This window comes from Delphinus delphis, chromosome 6 (genome assembly GCF_949987515.2).
Source record: "Delphinus delphis chromosome 6, mDelDel1.2, whole genome shotgun sequence".
Taxonomy (NCBI): Eukaryota; Metazoa; Chordata; class Mammalia; order Artiodactyla; family Delphinidae; genus Delphinus; species Delphinus delphis.
The window spans coordinates 74,765,234-74,789,213 of NC_082688.1; the positions used below are offsets into that span (position 1 = coordinate 74,765,234).

The window sequence follows — 23,980 nt, forward strand, 5'->3', positions numbered from 1 at the left end:
TGTATAGCTTTGCTTTTACCATTTGTCCTAGGGTTGCGTCTGTTTTTTGTGTGTGTTTGCTTTTTTTAACTTTTTAAAAATTTTTTCTTAATAATTTTTTATTTTAATAACTTTATTTTACTTTATTTTTTTAAATTTTATTTTATCTTCTTTCTTTCTATTTTTTTTCCCTTTTATTCTGAGCTGTGAGGATGAAAGGCTCTTGGTGCTCCAGCCAGGTGTCAGGGCTGTGCCTCTGAGGTGGGAGACCCAAGTTCAGGACACTTGTCCACAAGAGACCTCCCAGCCACACGGAATGTCAAACGGCAAAAATCTCCCAGAGATCTCCATCTCCACGCCAAGACTCAGCTTCACTCAACGACCAGCAAGCTACAGTGCTGGACACCCTATGCCAAACAATTAGCAAGACAGGAACACAACCCCATCCATTAGCAGAGGGGTTGCCTAAAATCATAAGGTCACAGACACGCCAAAACACACCACCAGACGTGGACCTGCCCACCAGAAAGACAAGATCCAGCCTCATCAACCAGGACACAGGCGCTAGTCCCCTCCACCAGAAAGCCTACACAACCCACTGAACCAACCTTAGCCACTTGGGACAGACACCAAAAACAATGGGAACTACAAACCTGCAGCCTGCAAAAAGGAGACCCCAAACACAGTAACCTAAGCAAAATGAAGACAGAAAAACACACAGCAGATGAAGGAGCAAGTTAAAAACCCACCAGACGTAACAAATGAAGAGGAAACAGGCAGTCTACCTGAAAAAGAATTCAGAATAATGATAGTAAAGATGATCGAAAATCTTGGAAATAGAAAAGAGAAAATACAAGAAACGTTTAACAAGGACCTAGAAGAACTAAAGAGCAAACAAACAATGATGAATAACACAATAAATGAAATTAAAAATTGTCTAGAAAGGATCAATAGCAGAATAACTGAGGCAGAAGAACGGATAAGTGACCTGGAAGATAAAATAGTGAAATAACTACTGCAGAGCAGAATAAAGAAAAAAGAATGAAAAGAATTGAGGACAGTCTCAGAGACCTCTGGGACAATATTAAATGCACCAACATGTGACTTACAGGGGTCCCAGTAGAAGAAGAGAAAAAGAAAGGGACTGAGAAAATATTTGAAGAGATTATAGTTGAAAACTTCCCTAATATGGGAAAGGAAATAGTTAATCAACTCAAGGAAGCACAGAGAGTCCCATACAGGAAAAATCCAAGGAGAAACACGCCAAGACACATATTAATCAAACTATCAAAAATTAAATACAAAGAAAACATATTATAAGCAGCAAGGGAAAAACAACAAATAACACACAAGAGATTCCCCATAAGGTTAACAGCTTATCTTTCAGGAGAAACTCTGCAAGCCAGAAGGGAGTAGCAGGACATATTTAAAGTGATGAAAGGGAAAAACCTACAACCAAGATTACTCTACCCAGCATGGATCTCATTCAGATTTGATGGAGGAATTAAAACCTTTACAGACAAGCAAAAGCTAAGAGAATTCAGCACCACCAAACCAGCTTGACAACAAATGCTAAAGGAACTTCTCTAGGCAGGAAACACAAGAGAAGGAAAAGATCTACAATAACAAACCCAAAACAATTAAGAAAATGGTAATAGGAACAAACATATCGATAATTACCTTGAATGTAAATGGATTAAATGCTCCAACCAAAAGACACAGATTGGCTGAATGGATACAAAAACAAGATGCATATATTTGCTGTCTACAAGAGACCCACTTCAGACTTAGGGACACGTACAGACTGAAAGTGAGGGGATGGAAAAAGATATTTCATGCAAATGGAAATCAAAAGAAAGCTGGAGTAGCAATTCTCACATCAGACAAAATCGACTTTAAAATAAAGACTATTAGAAGAGACAAAGAAGGACAGTACATAATGATCAAGGGATCAATCCAAGAAGAAGATATAACAATTGTAAACATTTATGCACCCAACATAGGAGCACCTCAATACATAAGGCAAATACTAACAGCCATAAAAGGGGAAATTGACAGTAACACAATAATAGTAGGGGACTTTAACACCCCACTTTCACCAATGGACAGATCATCCAAAATGAAAATACGTAAATAACCACAAGCTTTAAATGATACATTAAACAAGATGGACTTAACTGATATTTATAGGACATTCCATCCAAAAACAACAGAATACACATTCTTCTCAAGTGCTCATGGAACATTCTCCAGGAAAGATCATATCTTGGGTCACAAATCAAGCCTTTGTAAATTTAAGAAAATTAAAATCGTATCACGTATCTTTTCCAACCACAACGCTATGAGACCAGATATCAATTACAGGAAAAAATCTGAAAAAAATACAAACACATGGAGGCTAAACAATACACAATAACCAAGAGATCACTGAAGAAATCAAAGAGGAAATCAAAAAATACCTCGAAACAAATGACAATGAAAACACGATGACCCAAAACCTACGGGATACAGCAAAAGCAGTTTTAAGAGGGAAGTTTACAGCAATACAATCCTCCCTTAAGAAAAAAGAAACACCTCAAATAAACAACCTAACCTTACACCTAAAGCAATTAGAGAAAGAAGAACAAAAAAACCCCAAAGTTAGCAGAAGAAAAGAAGTCATAAAGATCAGATCAGAAATAAATGAAAAAGAAATGAAGGAAATGATAGCAAAGATCAATAATACTAAAAGCTAGTTTTCTGAGAAGATAAACAAAACTGACAAACCATTAGACAGACTCATCAAGACAAAAAGGGACAAGACTCAAATCAATAGATTTAGAAATGAAAAAGTAGAAGTAACAACTTACACTGCAGCAATACAAAGCATTATGAGAGATTACTACAAGCAACTCTATGCCAATAAAATGGACAACCTGGAAGAAATGGACAAATTCTTAGAAAGGCACAACCTTCCGAGACTGAGCCAGGAAGAAATAGAAAATATGAACAGACCAATCACAAGCACTGAAATTCAAACTGTGATTAAAAATCTACCAACAAACAGAAGCCCAGGACCAGATGGCTTCACAGGTGAATTCTATCAAACATTTAGAGAAGAGCTAACAACCATCCTTCTCAAACTCTACCAATATATAGCAGGGGGAGGAACACTCCCAAACTCATTCTACGAGACCACCATCTCCCTGATACCAAAACCAGACAAAGATGTCACAAAGAAAGAAAACTATAGGCCAATATCACTGATGAACATAGATGCAAAAATCCTCAACAAAATACTAGCAAACAGAATCCAACAGCACATTAAAAGGATCATATACCATGATCAAGTGGGGCTTATCCCAGGAATGCAAGGATTCTTCAATATATGCAAATCAATCAATGTGATACACCATATTATCAAATTGAAGGAGATAAATCATATAATCATCTCAATAGATACAGAGAAAGCTTTTGACAAAATTCAGCACCCATTTAGGATAAAAACCTTCCAGAAAGTAGGCACAGATGGAACTTTCCTCAGGATAATAAAGGCCATATATGACAAACCCACAGCCAACCTCGTCCTCAATGGTGAAAACCTGAAACCATTTCCAATAAGATCAGGAACAAGACAAGGTTCCCACTCTCACCACTATTATTCAACATAGTTTTGGACGTTTTAGCCACAGCAGTCAGAGAAGAAAAAGAAATAAAAGGAACCCAAATCGGAAAAGAAGAAGTAAAACTGTCACTGTTTGCGGATGACGTGATACTATATATAGAGAATCCTAAAGATGCTTCCAGAAAACTACTAGAGCTATTCAATGAATTTGGTAAAGTGGCAGGATACAAAATAAATGCTAAGAAATCTCTAGCATTCCTATACACTAATGATGAAAAATCTGAAAGTGAAATTAAGAAAACATTCCCATTTACCATTGCAACAAAAAGAATAAAATATCTAGGAATAAACCTTCCTAAGGAGACAAAAGACGTGTATGCAGAAAATTATAAGACACTCATGAAAGAAATTAAAGATGATACAAATGGATGGAGAGATATACCATGTTCTTGGATCGGAAGAATCAACATTGTGAAAATGACTCTACTACCCAAAGCAATCTACAGATTCAATGCAATCCCTATCCAACTACTGGCGTTTTTCACAGAACTAGAATAAAAAATTTCACAATTTGTATGGAAACACAAAAGACCCCGAATAGCCAAAGCAACCTTGAGAAAGAAAAACGGAGCTGGAGGAATCAGGCTCCCTGACTCACACTATACTACAAAGCTACAGTAATCAAGATAGTATGGTACTGGCACAAAAACAGAAATAGGATAGAAAGCCCAGAAATAAACCCACGCACATATGGTCACCTTATGTTTGATAAAGGAGGCAAGAATATACAGTGGAGAAAAGAAAGCCTCTTCAGTAAGTGCTGCTGGGAAAACTGTACAGGTACATGTATAAGTATGAAATTAGAATACTCCCTAACACCATACACAAAAATAAACTCAAAATGGATTAAAGACCTAAATGTAAGGCCAGACACTATCAAAGTCCTAGAGAAAAACATAGGCAGAACACTCTATGACATAAATCACAGCAAGATCCTTTTTGACCCACCTCCTAGAGAAATGTAAATAAAAACAAAAATAAACAAATGGCACGTAATGAAACTTCAAAGCTTTTGCACAGCAAAGGAAACCATAAACAAGACAAAAAGAGAACCCTCAGAATGGGAGAAAATATTTGCAAATGAAGCAACTGACAAAGGATTAATCTCCAAAATTTACAAGCAGCTCTTGCAGCTCAATATCAGAAAAACAAACAACCCAATCCAAAAATGGGCAGAAGACCTAAATACACATGTCTCCAAAGAAGATATACAGATTGCCAACAAACACATGAAAGAATGCTCAACATCATTTTTCATTAGAGAAATGCAAATCAAAACTACAATGAGATATCATCTCACACCAGTCAGGATGGCCATCGTCAAAAAATCTAGAAACAATAAGTGCTGGAGAGGGTGTGGAGAAAAGAGAACCCTCTTGCACTGTTGGTGGGAATGTAAATTGATACAGCCACTATGGAGAACAGTATGGAGGTTCCTTAAAAAACTAAAAAGAGAACTTCTATATGACCCAGCAATCCCACTACTGGGCATATACCCTGAGAAAACAATAATTCAAAGAGAGTCATGTACCAAAATGTTCATTGCAGCTCTATTTACATTAGCCAGGACATGGAAGCAACCTAAGTGTCATCAACAGATGAATGGATAAAGAAGATGTGGCACATATATACACTGGAATATTACTCAGCCATAAAAAGAAACGAAATTGAGTTATTTGTAATGAGGTGGATGGACCTAGAGTCTGTCATACAGAGTGAAGTAAGTCAGAAAGAGAAAAACAAATACCATATCCTAACATGTATATATGGAATCTTAGGGGAGAAAAAATGGTCATGAAGAACCTAGGGGCAAGATGGGAATAAAGACAGAGACCTATTACAGAATGGACTTGAGGATATGGGGAGGGGGAACGGTAAGCTGTGACAGAGTGAGAGAGTGGCATGGACATATATACACTGCCAAATGTACAATAGATAGCTAGTGGGAAGCAGCCGCATAGCACAGGGAGAAAAGCTCGGTGCTTTGTGACCACCTAGAAGGGTGGGATAGGGAGGGTGGGAGGGAGGGAGCTGCAAAAGAGAAGAGATATGGGGATACATGTATAACTGATTCAGTTTGTTATAAAGCAGAAAGTAACACACCATTGTAAAGCAATTATACTCCAATAAAGATGTTAAAAAAGAGAAAGAAAAAAGTTACATATATAATTTAAGCTTTTTAGGTTAACATAAAACAGAAATGTATCTTCATTCATCAGCCTTTGGATATGAAGTCTTATCTTTGATATGAATCCATGGAAAAGAGTTCAGTCTCATCCTACTCATATAAGCCATTGACTACATCTCTACTTTTGGCTTATTTAAAGCACAAAAATCTGAGTGCAGAAAAAAATAACCCTCTTTATTTATACAGTGCTGCCCAAACTTTTACTGTTGTTATCCCACAGCTAAAAACAACTGCAGTTTGAGTTTTTCCAAAGCATTCAGCGTGATCAAATAATCTTTTTATACTGATATTTCACCTGTTTTTTCATATAACTATATTGTAAAACTACAGTAACTGCACTGGAAACAAATACAAGTGACTCTTGGTAAGCAAAAACTTCAAATGGTGGGAGAAGTGCACCAGCGTATTAAAGAATAATCATTAACAACCAGTTTAGTGCACTTAACATCAGTGAATTTATTTTTCAAGTGAAATGGAAAAGACAGTTAATACAAAGAATCAGATAAGTGATTAAAATCTTACATTTTTTAAAAAAGTCATAAGGGAAGAGCAGAAAAAAGGAAAACTACCTGCTTACATCTAATCTAGTGCTTGAGCAGCAAGCTGAGGCATTAAAACGACTGATGGGAAAACAACAACAGATACAGTTTAAAAATCAGCTTTCTGTAACACAAAGATTTTTTTTGTGTGTAGACAGTTACAAAACCAGAAAATCCTTCCCAAGACCCTCAAAATTCCCCAATGGAAAACACAGTTGCAATTCAAATGAAGAGCCTATCTAAGACCTCTGAGAAGCTCAGGCCCTCCCATTTCAAGGAATGCTCTAAAGATTCTAGAGAGGTGCCTATCTGCTAAATATTTTAAAAGAACTGGGTCAACATCTGCTTCAAAGTTATCAAGTTGAAAGCAGGGGGTTTAAAATAATATGGGAGGAAACATGGTGGGTGATAGGTATTCAAGCGTTCATCGTACACTGAAATTTTTCATAATAGAGTTAAAACAAACGAATAACTGTTACAAAACAACCTCATACATTCCAGAGTGGGTTATGTGAGTTAGATCAATCACAGGTCAATTTGTGAAGGTATTATTACTAATAAGCCCGGGTCTAGGGTCTACCTGAGGCCTATTTTTGTATCTATTGATAAAAATGCTTACTTAATTATGTACTGTAGATTTATGCTGTCCATTAATTCAATGCTCCGGAGCACTGTAAATTTTATTCAAATGCTTTATTCCTTTGAAGCTTAATAATAGCAGTTTATGAAGGACTCTTTTATTCCCAACAAGTTTAGTTTTATTGACACTTACTGAGAGTTCAGCATTTGGCTTAGTACTATTGCCCCTTTGAAAGTTACTTATACGTACATAATCCAAGGAGTGCGTTGCCTGAATTGGAACAAATTCAACTCAATACTCTAATGCCAGCTGAGCTGAACCCACAAGACAGCTATAACTCATCAAAAAGGACATGAATCCTTCTCCCTTACTAAAAACAAAACTAACGCTTTTTATTCAACTAACAAATGGCATCAGAGTTCTACCACATATCACTATAAGGGTTGTTGTCCAAATTATATGTATTACCTAAAAGCTCTAAGGCCTGTTCAGGAGTATCTTGCTTTTTCAGAAAGTTAATCACCCAAAACTAGAATTTGATAATAACTAATTTAGAACATGCCCATCCTCTGCTAAGAAGCAGTGACTAGGATCAATAGTTCCAGAACACTCCTATAGAACCTACTTTGCAGTATACCTTAGTTTGAGAATCTCGATTTTTAAATTTCTTTGCCTTCTAGAACTGGAATATTATCTCATCACTGCTTATTATCCATAGAGAAATACAACTTCATTTCCACTGACATCTCCCTTAATATCATTCACTAAAAGCATATTAATTTAAAATTCATAAAGGTATTTATTAAATCAATTCTAAAACATTGTTAAGATTTCCCTAAAGTGTTTGTATTTTTATTCTTTTTATATAAAACCTCGATCCTGATTATTTTATTGCACTATTCAAGATTTAAATTTCACTACAAACATATTCTTTAGGGTGTAATCATCTCACATTATAGGCCAAGCTAATACCTGTTCTCATTTTTAGTGTTACTTTAGCTATAATAAAGCTTCTTTTCCAAATGAAGACAGCGCTCTGATTCCAGGCATATTACCTTATTTACTTAAAATTGTTGTTCCTGTTAAGCAACTTGTAATCTGTAACGTGCAAATCTTGTCACAATATCTAAGTTTTAAAACACTGCAAAATTGTAAATGCTAAAATTTTTAGACTATCTCAGTACAATACAAAGTTGCTCATTTACTTAACTAAGGTGAACTAAAGTGACAGACAAACCCATCCCTCACCTTTTTAAAAATGAAGGTATTTAGAAACTATGAATGTTCTATCTTCACAGTTCCTGCATCTCATTCCGATTAAAATTGTTATAAGTTAACACTAATTTCAAGTTTCAAAGTAGTACACTTTGAAAGAAAAAAGTACACTTTGAAAAAAGAAAGTAGTACACTGTCAAAAATTTCTTACAACTACTACTTTCTTTTTCCTTTGGGTTGTAAAAAAGAACTATTGTAAAGTAAGAGTAAGCGATCAAAAATTTAAAAAGCAGTAGAGATCAAGAGAGCTTGGGGGCAAAAACATGTATTTGAAAGCTGACCTTAGAAGATAAATATAACTTAAAAATATAAAGCTAACAATGTGAGGAGATCATATAAAACTGAAAATATAAAGATTTTTTTCCCTTGTGCATAAACATTTGTGTGTACTTCTGTATTTTCAAACTTTTAATGGTTTATGAGAAAATTAATTTACATAGGGCATATTAAATACCATGTACATACACATACGCATACATATACCTCATACTGAAAGTTGTCACTTTACAGCTTCTTAGATAATTCTAAGAAGCTATTAATGTTATGTCCTTTCCCATAAACACCACAATAAAGCACACAGGTTGCCGTTAAAAGAAAATATCAAAATTTTCACGTGTCTTTAATACCACTGACTGCTTTATCTAGACCTATTTAAAATTCTTTTTGTTCATCAAAATTGGGATAGGGCTTCCCTGGTGGCACAGTAGTTGAGAGTCCGCCTGCCAATGCAGGGGATACGGGTTCGTGCCCCGGTCTGGGAAGATCCCACATGCCGCGGAGCGGCTGGGCCCGTGAGCCGTGGCCGCTGAGCCTGCGCGTCCGGAGCCTGTTGCTCCGCAATGGGAGAGGCCACAGCAGTGAGAGGTCCGCGTAACGCAAAACAAACAAACAAAAAAAATTGGGATAAAAAGGTAAAGGTGTATGTCTCAGTTGATAAGACACTGACAAACTGACAGAACTGGTTCCAAGGCAAACCTTTGGCCTTTATGTATTTTCCCTTGAATCAGAGTTTCACTTTCTAGACATTCTGTACATTAAGCATATAGGCAAATGAAGTACTATGTGGCAAAGTGAAACATATATATGCCACTCAAAAAGAGAGTACCTACACTCAGCTCCAAATTTTTTTTGCCCTCTCAGGAAAGGTTGCTTGATCTGATTTTCAAGCAAGTCAGAAATCCAAACTTTGGTGTGTTATCACTTGATTTTTAAATGTTGGAACTATTTAAAAATTTTTTTAATATTTAAATTGAGCAAAACATCTCTATGGTTACAGGCAACAATCTAAAACTCTGGTTTATGTCTAGGTTTTAATCAAGTACCTTGCATAGTTTTCTATTGCCACTGTAACAAAAATCACCACAAATTTAGTGGCTTAAAACAATGTGAATTTATTATCTTACAGTTCTGGAGGTCAGAAATCCCAAATTAGTCTTACGACACTAGATTCAAGGTGTAGGTAGTGCTACATTTCTTCTGCAGAATCCATTTCCTTGTCTTTTCCAGCTTCTGAAAGATCACCTGCATTCCTTAGCTTGTGGCTCCTTTTTCCATCTTCAAAGTACATCACTCCAATCTCTGCTTCCATCATCCCATCTCTTTTAGCTGCCTTTGACCAGTTAATTACTCCCTACCACCAATGTTGCATGCGTGTGTCTGGGTGGGGGTGGGGGGCGCGGTTGTTTTTTGTTTTTCTGGTCTAAATGCATTTGCTAGAACCTCCAAGAAACATTGAAAATGAATGATCCTGTCTGATTCGTCATTTTAATTTACCAAGTGGGTAGTTAAGCTTGGTCAAATGGTCATTACATATCTGAATAGTTTTCTACTATATCTTTTTTACCTACAGCTTATATTAGAAATGACTGATGAATATTAGCAAAGGCCTTTTTAGCATCTACTTATCTGACCATGTAATTTTTCTCTTTTAATTTGATGAAATGACTTATGCTAATAGACTTCTAATGAAGTCTCCTGTAAATTCCTAGAGTAAATCCTACTTGGTCAGTAGCATAATTACCCACTGATACACTGCTGGATTCGATATGCTAATATTGTACTTACAATTTTTACATCTATATTCACAAGTGAGAAGGCCTATAATCCCCTGAACACTTTTTTGGCACTATTTATGAAATCTGGGATATTAAAGCTATGCAGAAATCATAAAGTAAACTGAAGATCTTTTCATCTTTTTCTAGGGCTTGGACTAATTTAAATAACACAGGTGTAATCTGTTTGAAAATAGTAACAGATGGCATGCATTATTGAATGTTTTATTAGCTGTAAACACATTAAACACATTACATCATGCAAATAATAATTCGTTGTGAATTCACCTTGTCTTTTTCAACAGATCTCTATTCACCTTTCTAATTTCTTCTTTGTTAATCTCTTCAAGTTTTCCACTTTTGGGAGAAGTTAATTTGGTTAATTTGTATTTTGATAGAATACCATACATTTGCTCGCTTCAAGTTTGTTTATACAATGCTGCATGTGGATTCTCATTGGATTCTCATTATTCTTTTAAACTCATACATGCCTATGATTCTGTCTCCTCCTTTCTCACTAATCTCAATTTTAATTGCTCTCTACCTATTTCCTTAATCAGACCGAAGAAGAGTTTATCTTATTTTCTTGTCTTTACAAAAATCAAGTTAATAAATTTAAATTATCCTTTTGTTTTCTGTTTCTTAGTTTTAATGTTTACCTTTGTTGTTTCATTTTTCCAACTTTCTTTTGGTTTATTTTGTTATTTTTAAAATTCCTTTAAGATGTGAACTAAGTTCCTGGGCTAGTCATTAAGCTTTTCTCTCTCATATCTAAATCTTCTCTTTAAATTAAGCTTTGAAATACTAACAATCAAACAGAACACATGAATTCCAACTGGATCCTGGATCAGAATCAATCAATTAATTAATTAAAATAAATAAGTAAACTATAAATTTTTTTAGTAATTGGGGGAATTTTATATGGGCAATATATTAGATGATATTATTTGAATTACTGTTTATTTCTGAAAAGTGATGATGGCATTGTGGCTGTAAAACTCTCCTTATTTTTAGGAAGTGCACACTGAATTGTTTAAGCATGAAATGTTATGACATCTGTAACTTATTTTTTAATAGGTTATGAGCCGAACTGTTTCCCCACAAAGAATTCATATGTGAAACCCTAACCCCAGTGCCTAAGAATGTTGACTGTTTTGGAGATAGGGCCTTTATAAAGCTAATTAACTTAAAATAAGGCCATTATGGTAGGTGCTAATCCAATCTGACTAGTGTCCTTATAAGGGGAGATTAAGACACAGGGAGAGACACCAGGGGGACACACACAGAGAAAGACAACCAAGTGAAAAGGCAGCAAGAGGGTAGCCATCTGCAAGCCAAGGAGAGAGGCCTCAGAGAAAACAACCCTGCCTGTACCCTGATCTAGACTTTCAGCCTCCAGAACTGTGAGAAAATAAATTTCTGTTGTTTAAGCCAGGCAGTCTGTGGTATTCTGCTATGGCAGCTCTAGCAGCCTAATACAAATGGCTGTTGGGGAAAAAGGATAAATATAAGGAGAGAGCAAAAGCAAAAATGGCAAGATGTTAATGTGCTGAATCTAGGTAGAGGGTATATGGATGTTCATTACATCATTCTTTCAACTTTTATATAAGTTTGAAGTTTTCCAAAATAAAAAGTTTGGGGAAAAAAATTTCACTGGGAAATATATACACACACACGTACATGTAAGTTTGTATTTGTTTGTTAAAGCTGCCATAACAAAATACCAAAGGCTGGCTGGCTTAAATGACAAAAATGTGTTTCTCACAGTTCCACAAGGTAGAAGTCAAAGATCAAGGTGTCTGCAGGTTTGGTTTCTTCTGAGGCTTGCAGATGGCTGCCTTCTGGCTGTGTCCTCACATGGCTCTTCTCTGTGTGTGCCCAGCCCTGGAGTCTTTCAGTGTACTCAAATTTCCTTTTCTTATAAGGACACCAATCAGATTGGATTAACTTAATCACCTCTTTTTTAAAAAAAGATTTATTTATTATTTATTTGTTTATGATTATTTATTTAATATATAAATATATAATAAATTTATTTTTATTACTATATTAAATATTATGTATTATTTATTTGTTTATTTATTTTATTTTTATTTTTGGCTGCATCAGGTCTTAGTTGCAGCACTCGGGCTCTTCCTTGCAGTGCGTGGGCTTCTCTCTAGTTGTGTGTAGGTTTTCTCTTCTCTAGCTGTGGTGCACAGGCTCCAGGGCACATGGGCTCTGTAGTCTGAGGCACGTGGGCTCTAGTTGAGGCGTGCGAGCTCAGTAGTTGTGGTGCATGGGCTCAGCTGCCCCACGGCATGTGGAATCCTAGTTCCCTGACCAGGGATTGAACCCACATCCCCTGCATTGTAAGGTGGATTCTTTACCACTGAACCACCAGGGAAGTCCCATTTACCTCTTTAAAGACCTTATCTCCAAATGAGATTACATTCAGAGGTGGTAGGGGTTAGGGATTTCCACATATGAATTTTGAAGGGACATAATTCAGCCCATAACCAGGTGTTTTCTCGTTATCCTTGCCCTTACAGTATTAAGTCTTTAAATCAAAAATTTTAATTCTATCATTTCTTCAATACTTTTCTAGCTATTTGTTTCTCTTTCTATAATTTCTAGTATGTTCAGGATAGGTCTAAAATTGTCTTCCAGGTAGCCATGAGTTAAACATAAGGATTTATACTTTTTGTGTGTGGTTTTTATTATTCTGTGTTTATTTATTCAACTTGATTTCTTAGGAAAATGATGTAGCCCCCAGTCATAGCTAACCTCTTTATCAGTTTGTCTACTAAGTTTAGGAATTCAGAATTTATTTTTAGTTCCTAAAACTACATTTGTGGGGACTTCCCTGGTGGAACAGTGGTTAAGAGTCCACCTGACAATGCAGGGGACACAGGTTCGAGTCCTGGTCCGGGAAGATCCCACATGCCGCGGAACAACTAAGCCTGCATGCCACAACTATTGAGCCTGTGCTCTAGAGCCCACTAGCCACAACTACTGAGCCCACGTGCCACAACTAATGAAGCCCGCACACCTGGAGCCCATGCTCTGCAACAAGAGAAGCCACCAGCCCCCACTCGCTGCAACTAGAGAGAGCCTGTGTGCAGCAACAAAGACCCAACGCAGCCAAAGATAGAAAGATAAATAAATAAATTTATTAAAAAAAAACTACACTTGTGCTCTAATTGTACTTCTTTGAGAGTTTTCATTATTTTGTTAAAGTTTTCTTTCCTATAGTCTATTAATTCTGTGTTCCACAGAAGCTACCTATTCAACTTATTCAGCTTCATTTTCCTCCCTCAAATTATTGAATTCCTTTCATTGGTCTTTGCCTACTCGTAACTGTTCCCTCAGCATCTGGACAGCTCAGACTACTGTTATTTATTAGAGAGTAAAAAACCAGCAGGTAATAAAAAACATGGAAATTTTCAGCACCAAGGACCAAACATGTTAACTAACTTAGCCCTCTGTTGAAGCACTGGAACGAGGTTTTTATAAGTCTGCCCACCAGGTTCAGTTCTCTTCTATAGAGATTAATAGGACTGAATTGTCCCTTTAAGCACAAAGCACATAGCAAATGTCAGGAACATGCACTAAAGCCAGCATCTTCTCACATTAACTCCCTGTCCCACCTTCATTGTTTCACACTGCAGTATATCTCCCCATTCATAACTAAGATTATTAATAATAAAATAGTAAACAAATAATAACAAACAAGTCACATTAGCTCATTTAAACCCAACAATCCTATTGAAGCAAGGATTACCCACATTTTACAAATGTATAAAGTGATTTTAGGGAAGGTTAAGTGTCTTAAAGCCAGGTCCATTAACATGAATGCTTATATAATCTCTTCAGAACTAACATTCCTCCTACTTCCACGTTCATTTGTGTGACCTCAGGCACACAAATCTTTCTGGGCCTTATCTTTCCATTTGTAAAATGATGATGCTAATACCACCTACCTCACAAGGTTGTTGTACAAACCCAATGAGTGAATGAAGTCATATAAAGTGATTAGAACAGTGTGTGGCATACAACACTTACTGGCTCAGTAAGTGTTAGCTTTAATATTATTATTTATCTGGCATCTTTAGCTTATTTGGCATCTTCTAGCTTAGTATTATTATTTATTTGGCATCTTGTAGCTTTTTTTTTTAAAAAGCCTATATTCTCAAATAACTCAAAAGAATCCCAATGATCTGGCACTTATCAGATCCACAAGTGGCTACTATGACAGTTTTGGGTAATAAACGCTCATTGCAGCGTTTAAAAGCTAACATGATCTGTCTTACAGTAACACTGTAAAAGTGGGTTCTTTGCAATAGTCACTTTGAATCTAATCACCGTTTTTTTCATTAGAAAAGTTCAGAAGTCAAATACTACTGTATTTTGTTGTAATTTTTTTTTTTAAGAGAATTAAGTTTCTAATCTGATTGGCTATCCATCAAATGGCTTCTAACAGTAGAAAAGGTAGCATTAATGTTCAGGTGTGAACAATAATGGACTTAAACTTGACACCTCAAAAACTGGGAAAAATAAGCAGAGGCAAACAAAGAGGCAAAACATTTGCCTTAAATAAAGGCAAACAAATGTAATCAAACAGAAGTTGATGCTCTGTAAGAAACATCAAGAAGCAAGACGGTTAATTTAGATAATTTAAGAAACTAAGGACTTCCCTGCCTGCCAATGCACGGGACACGGGTTTGATCCCTGATCCAGGAAGATCCCACATGCTGCAGAGCAACTAAGCCCGTCATGCGCCACAACTACTGAGCCTGCACTCTAGAGCCCGTGAGCCACAACTACTGAGCCCACGTGCCACATCTACTGAAGCCCGTGCGCCTAGAGCCCCTGCTCCACAACAACAGAAGCCACTGCAAAGAGAAGCCCACGCACCGCAACAAAGAGTAGCCCCTGCTCACTGCATCTAGAGAAAGCTTGTGCACAGCAACAAAGACCCAACGCAGCCAAAAATAAATGAATAAATAAATAAATAAAAATTAAAAAAAGAAACTAAAATAAGTACTAAAAAGTGACAAGCCTTGTAAATGGTTAAACTATCTGAACTAGATTAGCATACTAAATAAACAATTTAAAGCTAAGTATTTTTAAGGAAAATCAATAGCAAGACTTCTTAGAAATGTGTACATTTTCTACTCTGTGGGTAAGTATAAATCATCCTGTGACACTCCTAGGCAAGATGTATGTGATGACCAAAAATCTACTGATTATGAGGCAACCAAGATACAACGATTTCTTCAATGCTTCAGTATAAGTAGATTATTTGATGCCCTCTACAGTTATAACATGAAATTAAATTATCTTTTTTCAGTGATACTTACCCAATAGCATTGTATTAGAAATGAAAATATACTCAAGGTTTCAGGTTAAATCTGTGCTACTTATTTATGCTACTGCCTGTGGTTACCTGTTTTTATTTGTGTTCCTGCCTATAGCCAAAGTCTGCAAACAGAGATACAAGTCAGTCTTTGGCAACTACCAAAAAAAAAATTGTTTTAGTCAAAAATCATCAATAGATGATAAAATCAGTGGGTGAAAGTTTGATGAGCCCATGGCAGAGCAGAATAATCTAGAAAAAGAAATTAGCATGTTGCTTCTTGATTAGTCAGCATCTCAAAACATCAGGTATTTTTCATCATCACAATAATCAAATTATATGTACCTATATAAAGTGAACCACCTTACTATCTCAGCTATGAAAAGAAGCTATTATCACCAAACATTAATAGGTATGTAGAAGATATTCAGCGAGATAAAGTCTTCTAAACTACTAACATAATGTTTGGTAGAGTAAGTATAATATTTAATAAATAGTGGGATCACTAGTGATACATATATTCAAATTCCAAATGAGAAATGTGATTCTGCTTGAGGTTGGCATTGTTGCAGTCCTATATCTGAGCAGTAGTTTAAGAAAATCATCTTAATCCTGAACGCAATTAACTTCATTCTCATATATACCAAAAGGACTAATCATTACAAGTAAAAAGATCAATCCAACATTGTTGAATCACTTTATATAAACATAACACAGAAAAACAATCACATTCTTGAGGTAAGAAATCACCAAAGGGATAACAAAGAAATTCTGAAATAAAAATGAAAGTTTTTAACTTACTGACTAACTAAATCAGATCCCATCTTAGAGCCATCATCTGCCTCTTCTTCCACATCAGAGTCCATACCACTGTCACCTTATGAATGACATAAAAAAAATTGAAAGCATGCTCATAAAATGTCAGAGTGATTTAATCATTATACAGAAAGTGTCATGTATAAAGTGACGATTAAATAACTTCAGTATTGCTGAAAGATGACATTTTTAATTGCTTATATTTAAAATGCCTTATTAGGTATTTGTCATTGCCTTCCCTTGATCTATTTTATAAATGTACAAAATATATATAAGCAAGAAGGTGTGTACATATAATACTTACAAACTATACACGCATGTATACATCTATCACCATTTTACATTTTAAAAAGATGTTATCTCTGGAAATTGAAATTCTCCATTTTTTTGTTCCTTCTCTTGTAATGCTAATGCTAATATCCTTGTAGAGTCCAAAAAGAAAAGCTTTAAAATCCAAAATTCTACAGGTAATATATACAAAGAAGACTCTTAGTTCAGGCAGACAGATAAATGTTGGCAATTCTTTTAACTCTGCATTTGGGTCTTATCAGAGCAGAAATGGTATTCAACAGATAATTAAAAGCAGTAAGAATATAAAGCAGAAAATTTTAAAATATTTTAAGAGAAGGCTTTGCCTTCTCAATAAGTAATTTTTTATAGTATTTTGGATAAACATTTTTTATTTCTTTTTTTTATTGTGCACAAACTTAATGCTCTTACCTACACAACTGATTTGGAGAAACCATACATACATCAAAAAGTCCATTCCTGAGATGCTATTCTGATATGTAAACTATATTTCTGTACAAACAGAAGTAAAAATACTCAGTGATTACCCAATAATAAAATTAAAGTAGCAGTTAAAAAAAAAAAAGAATACCTCAGGATTTATGCTAAGTATAGTATTAACCACTAAGTTACCAGAAGGTAGAAATACGCATTCTTACCCTCAAGAATCTTCAAGATTTTTTTTTCAGACAGGAGCTCTAACTGTTCCTGGCACAGTTTTTTAATTTCTTCTATGGAACAGTTCTAAAGAAAATGACATTTTAAAAAATGCATTTATATAACAAAGCACCAATATAAACTAGAAAACAGCAACCATTTAAAAAAAAAAGTCTGCTAAGCAAAATCCTACAGTAAAACAAATTAAAAGCCACATAAATTTTTTTCTGGGATGAAATGTGAAGACCTGCCAGTTAACATGTAAATATTATAATTTATAGAGTTTTGATTTGGATATATAAAGTCATGTTTATTATGAAAGAACTGAAGAATAAGTAGGTGCCCAGATATTCTTAATAGCAGCCTACTTATGTTAGGTAATACCTCTAAAGGCTTAAATATTCAAGTCCTAGCTCCATACATCTTAGATATATATGATGTTGGGCTTAACGTGTCCACGGCTTTTTTTCCACATCTGTAAAATTAGAATACCATGTATTTCCCTGAATAGTTTTCAGAGATAAATATATGAAAACATTTATGAATTTAATGAAATATAGGCTATTACCAACTATCATTGCATACTGTTACACAGCAGTACACTACTTCTTAAAGCACCAGAAAGAATCAGTATACCTCTAACTTAGTTACTTAAACTGCCTGTATTTAATAGAATAATTTCCAGAAGGTCAAAAAATTCCTTATCTAAATATAGTAAAGTACCCTATTTCTTCCTGGCAAATTTTTAAATATACAAAGCCATTTATGGTTCTACAAAATCCCTTCTTTATATCTTTTCGAAGTAGCTCATATTAGTTGAAAACGTCCGATTATAATTTCCATTAAGTAAAATGACTGCTATAAAAAAAGTGTTTGTATATTCTGTATATGTGGATAGCCTGATAATGTATGTAATGAAGTACCTTTAACACATCAGGAAGCATCTTCTGTAACTTCTTCTCTCCTATGATACAGAAACACTGCTGAAGCATTTCTTTTTTGTCTGATATATAGAAACTAACTGGTTTTAATGCCACAGTCAGGTCTAATCCACCTTCTTCAAGGTCACTGTGCTCTGCCAAGAATAACTCTTTTTCCAGAGTTGGCAAAAGATATTTGGCTTCCTAAAATTAAAAGAGATAAAGAACCATTAAACAACAGAGATATGTCTATAATGTTATACATTTTCATTTCATAAAATCTTCATTAAACATTTCCAAATTCTTTTTTTGCACAAATTATTTATTTAAAACCATAGGAAAGATTATTTAATTGCTCAGTATTCTTTGAAGTTACTCCCCACTCTGTAATTATCAATAAATTGAGAAAAAGTGAAGAGATAATATCCTAGGACACACAAATGAAAATATACTCAATACTGAATGATTTCCTACAATTTTATACTTGTGGAATACGATATTCCTCCAGTAGACAATTCACCCAAGAATTTTATGTATGCATTGTCATTCTTCTTAATTCATAAAAAGAAATGGGATAGCAGCAAAAATGTTATAAACCAGAAATATTATATACTAAAGTATCGTTGCTTACCAGAAGCTATTGTCATTTTTTAAAATAAAGATTTCTTTTTAAAAAATATTTATTTATTTATTTATGGTGGCACTGGGTCTTAGTTGCAGCACACGGGCTCAGGCTCTCTAGTTGAGGCGCATGGGCTCAGTAGTTGCAGCGTGCAGGCTTAGTTGCCCCGAGGCGTGTGGGATCTTGGTTCCCTAACCAGGGATCGAACCCGTGTCCCCTGCATTGGAAAATGGATTCTCAGCCACTGGGCCACCAGGGAAGTCTCTATCATTTTAAAAACTGTTATATATCTAATGATATTCAAAGCAGGCAAGTAATTTAAGACATTTCTATCAATTTTACCTCCTATCTCCCAAATCTATCCAGTCTCTCCAAATCTACTGCCATAATCCTGATCCAAGGTACCATCCTCTTTTTGCCTAGATTACCTCAGTAGCACTTAACTTGACTCCCTACATCTAATCTGAGGTCTTGCCAATCTGTTTTGTATACTGACACCAAAATGGATTTTATAAAATGCACATATACTCATCCTCCCTATTTACTGATATAAGCTGTCAATGACTTCCCACTGTTCTTAGGGTAATATAGCCTATTAGGTCCTTCATGCTCATTGTGTTCCAAACACAACGACCTTGTCTGAACTACTCAAACATAAGGTGTTCTCCCTTCATTTCATACAGGCAGGGCTTTTGTACACACTGTTCTTCTGTCTAGGAGAGTCTTTCTTCCCCACTTCCCCATCACTCTATACTCCCAAGATCAACAAACTCAGGTATCAATTTAAAAGTCATTTCCTCAGGAAAATCCCTAACTATATTATTCAAGTAGGTTTCCTTTTTATACTTTCTAACACAATTGTTTAAAATGCAGTTTAAAAACAGGCTAATATTAAAGAACACTATGATAATTACACTGAAAAAGCAAAGGTTAGCTCTTGTTCTAATGGCTCACAAAGCAATTCAGGTGTTAGCAAGGATGTAAAGGAACTGAACTCCCATACAGTGCTAGTAGGAATATAAAATAGTGCAGCTGGTTTGGAAAATGGTTTGTAGTTCCTTATAAAGTTGCCATATGATGCAGAAATTTCATTCCTGGATATATATCCAAAAGAAATGTAACCATAATGTCCGCACAGAAACTTGTACACAAATGCTCATAGCAGCATTATGCATAATAGCCAAAAGTTGGAAACAATCCAAATGTCTATATCAATTGACAAATTAAAAACTTAAATGTGGTATTAGCCACACAATGAAATATTATTCAGCTACAAAAAGAAATGAAGTACTGATATGTGTTAAAACATGGGCAGACTCTGAAAAACAAATATGCTAGGTGAGAGAAGCCAGACACAAAAGATCACATATGATTCTATTCATATAAAATGCCCAGAACAGGGAAATTTATAAGTCTATAGAGGGGACTTCCCTGGTGGCTCAGTGGTTAAGAATCCGCCTGCCAATGCAGGGGACACAGGTTCGAGCCCTGGTCTGGGAAGATCCCGCATGCCGCAGAGCAACTAAGCCCGTGTGCCACAACTACTGATCCTGCGCTCTAGAACCGCGCGCCACAACTACTGAAGCCGGCACGCCAAAGAGCCCGTGCTCCGCAACAAGAAGCCACCACAATGAGATGCCCACACATCGCAACAAAGAATAGCCCCGCTCGCCACAACTAGAGAAAGCCCGCACACAGCAACGAAGACCCAATGCAGCCAAAAGAAAAAAATCTATAGAGATAGAAAGTAGATTAGTGATTGCCTAGGCATAGAATGGGAGTATGGGTGTAGGGCTAGTAGGGATGACGCTGAAAATTGCATATAGGGTTTCTTCTGGGGATGATGAAAATATTTTAAAATTGACTACAGTGATGGTTGCACCACTCTGTGAATATACTCAAAAACCAGTGAACTGTATACTTGAAATTAGTGAATTGTACAGTATGTGAATTATATCTCTATAAAGCTGTTAACAACAATAGGGAATGCAATACACAACAAATATTATGGCACTATTGGAATTTTGCGATGTTCTCTACATGCCTAATATATAATGACTTCTTTTTTTTTTTTACAACTACAGTTACTTCTCATGAGAAGTACAGTTTAGTTCTGTATGCAAATGCTTATAGAATCCTTATTATTGGTCTCCCCATAATAATAAAGAGTACTAAAGACATGGAAACTATTTAAGATAAGAATGGTGATATCCAAAACTGAATCTAAAAGGGGTGGAAAAATGCATAGATCTATAACTATTGAAGAATTTGGGGAAAAATAGATGGCAGTTAAGAGAAAAAAAAACACCCCTAGAAAAATCCACCAGACCCCGACAGCTGTATGGTCCAACAGTCAAGTTCCGACATATCTTTGAGAAAAAGATATAAACTACTCTGGAACACACCAAAAAAAATGCAAAGCTTTCCCAATTCAATCCGTAAGGCTACCATAACCCTGATACCAAAACAAGACAGGTTAACTACAAAAATAAAAACAATAAGCTGATTTAACTTAAGAACATAGGTACAAAAGTAAAAATACTGAATTTCAGCCGAGTACAACAACCAAATCAACAAATCAAACAGTATTTATCCCAAGAATGCTGAGGACAATTCAATATAAGTTAACTTATCAATAAAATTACATAATCAGATTAAGAATGAAAACTACTGATCACCTCAACAGAATGCCCTAAAGACATCTGATAGAACTCTACAACCCTCAGAAAACCACGAATTAAAGAAAATGTCCTTAACTTGATCAAAGGTATCTTTCAGAACCTATGGCAAATACACTTACTGGTGTAAAATTAGAAATGCTTCCACTACAAAAAAAATGGGAAAAGAATGCCTACTATGAACGCTTGTGTTCAACACTATACTAAAAGCCTTAGATTAAAAAGAAAGAAAAGGACTTCCCTGGTGGCGCAGTGGTTAAGAATCTGCCTGCCAATGCAGGGGACATGAGTTCAAGCTCTGGTCCGGGAAGATCCCACATCCCACATCCCACACGCCGCAGAGCAACTTAGCCCGTGCGCCACAACTACTGAGGCTGCGCTCTAGAGCCCGTGAGCCACAACTATTGAGCCCGCGTGCCACAACTACTGAAGCCCGTGCGCCTAGAGCCCGTGCTCCACAAGAGAAGCCACTGCAATGAGAGGTCCGCGCACCGCAATGAAGAGCAGCCCCCACTCACTGCAACTAGAGAAAGCCTGTGCGCAGCAACAAAGACCCAACGCAGTGAAAAATAAGTAAATAAAATTTTGAAAAGAACAAAAAATAAGAAATATCAGGGCTGAAAAAGAATAGATATATGTACATGTATAACTGAAGCACTTTGCTGTACACCTGAGACTAACACAACACTGTAAATCAACTATACTCCAATAAAAAATAAAAATTAAAAAAATTATATAAAAAAAGAATTATCAGGGCTGACAAGAGTTAATAAAGAGGCTGCATATCAAACTATTAATGGGGAAGCACAGAGACTTCCATGATTTTCCCTTCATTTCTGTGTTGTATACATTTAAAGTATGTATTCATGCATTTGTTTTATAATGGAAGCAAACTTTTTTAAAAAAACGTTAATATCTTGCTAGGTCGATGGAGCATAAAGAACATGGCTTTTATAATCAGATATTGCATTCGAATGTAGGCGTTATTAACAAACTGTGACTGTGGGTAGACTTCCTTAAACTCTTTGAGCCTCAATTTTCTCATCTTGTAACGTGGAGGAAGAGAGAAATAAAGCGCAGCTCGCAAGGGCACTGAAGGGTAGTTTCTGACCCATACTTTTCAAGGAGACTGAGGAGACCACAGGAGTGGAAGAAGCCAAAAGCAGTATGAGTCAGACGATCGGTAAATCGGAAACTTTAAGTTCAAGACGTGCGAGTGTGGGGTTCAAGGGAACTTAGGAACGTGAACTTCAAACACGGGACCCCTTAGGATCGCACCGCTAACGTAAGATACCTCCGGCTCCGCATCCCGCTGCCACATTCCGCTCCTAGCCCACCTTCTTCCGGAAACGCAGCCGCTTCGAGAAGAGGCGAGAAGAGCACGCACGCACCTGCTGCAAGGAGCCGGAGACGCTGGCAGATGAGTCAGTGCTCCTCCGCTTACGGCGCTCATTGCGCTCCACGCTGCCCCCACCCCAGCAGCTGCCGCAGCTCCCACCGCCAGTGACACTTCCACTCAAGCTGGTGTTCCCGCAGCAGGTGACGCTCCCGCAGCCGCTGGCGCTCCCGCAACCGCTGGTGCTTCCACTGCCGCCGCTGGCGACGGCGGGAACCGGGTCCGGCGCCGCGAGCGCCGCCGCCGCCGCCGCCTCCTGACCGCTTCGTTTGCGCCGCTTCTCCCGGGAAGACTTCTTCCCCGTCATGATCCCTCTGCTGCAACCATCCGGGGAAAGCCCGCCGCTTGTGGATCGACCGAAACCCTGCCGCAGCAGCTAGCAGCGGGCACGGGGCGTCGCAGCTTCGACGTCACTTCCGGCCGCATCGCTGACGTCAGGAGGCGTTTCTGGAGCCGGGGCCGGGGCCAATAGCGCTGCCTCCGTCAGACGAGGAGGTAGGCTTGAGTTTGCGGCAGGTGAGCAGCGCGGGTGGTTTTTTGTTGTTTGTTTTCATACCCCTACAAAGGGCCGAAGGCGGAGCATTACAACAACTCTTTGCCTTATTGATATTGTTTTTCAATCTTTGTCTATATACAATACACAGTAAGGTAAAGGTATATTGTTTGATTCTCCAGTGTCATTTGTCTTTCAGTTTTTGGTTGACAATGACAACAATAAAGAAAATTTAAGGGAAATCTCATTATCATCATCACGTGTATAGATTTTTTTTTTTAATGTATTATAGGGAGTTGTACAAGAGTAGGTTCTTCTGCTTCTTTGTTTTTCCCCATTAACACTACTCACTGGGCATGATGCCTTTTCACTCTAAAGGCCCTTGACGCTTGTATTTATTCTTTCTCAATTTATTTAATATTCAAATACTGGCGCTTAGGTTGTTGACAGCTTGGCACATTGTCAGAAAAACGCCGCTATATATAACTTAAGAAAA

The 23,980-nt window shown here is 36.6% G+C and overlaps 1 protein-coding gene across 2 annotated transcripts in view; it reads right to left on the reverse strand.

Annotated features, from left to right (window-relative positions):
• Window positions 1–23,367, reverse strand: part of CAAP1 (caspase activity and apoptosis inhibitor 1) — a 52,287-nt gene extending 28,920 nt beyond the window's left edge. Inside the window, exons 1-4 of one of the 2 annotated variants that reach the window (XM_060014853.1) lie at window positions 22,987–23,367; window positions 18,299–18,499; window positions 17,378–17,462; window positions 16,416–16,491 (exon numbers count right to left, since the gene is read on the reverse strand). In XM_060014853.1, coding sequence (XP_059870836.1) covers window positions 16,416–16,491; window positions 17,378–17,462; window positions 18,299–18,499; window positions 22,987–23,298 — 674 coding nt within the window. In that variant the 5' untranslated portion in view covers window positions 23,299–23,367. Of the gene's footprint in view, window positions 1–16,415; window positions 16,492–17,377; window positions 17,463–18,298; window positions 18,500–22,889; window positions 22,963–22,986 lie in introns of those variants that run through there. The other variant, XM_060014854.1, reaches the window with a different exon arrangement.
• Between the last annotated feature and the right edge of the window lie 613 nt (window positions 23,368–23,980).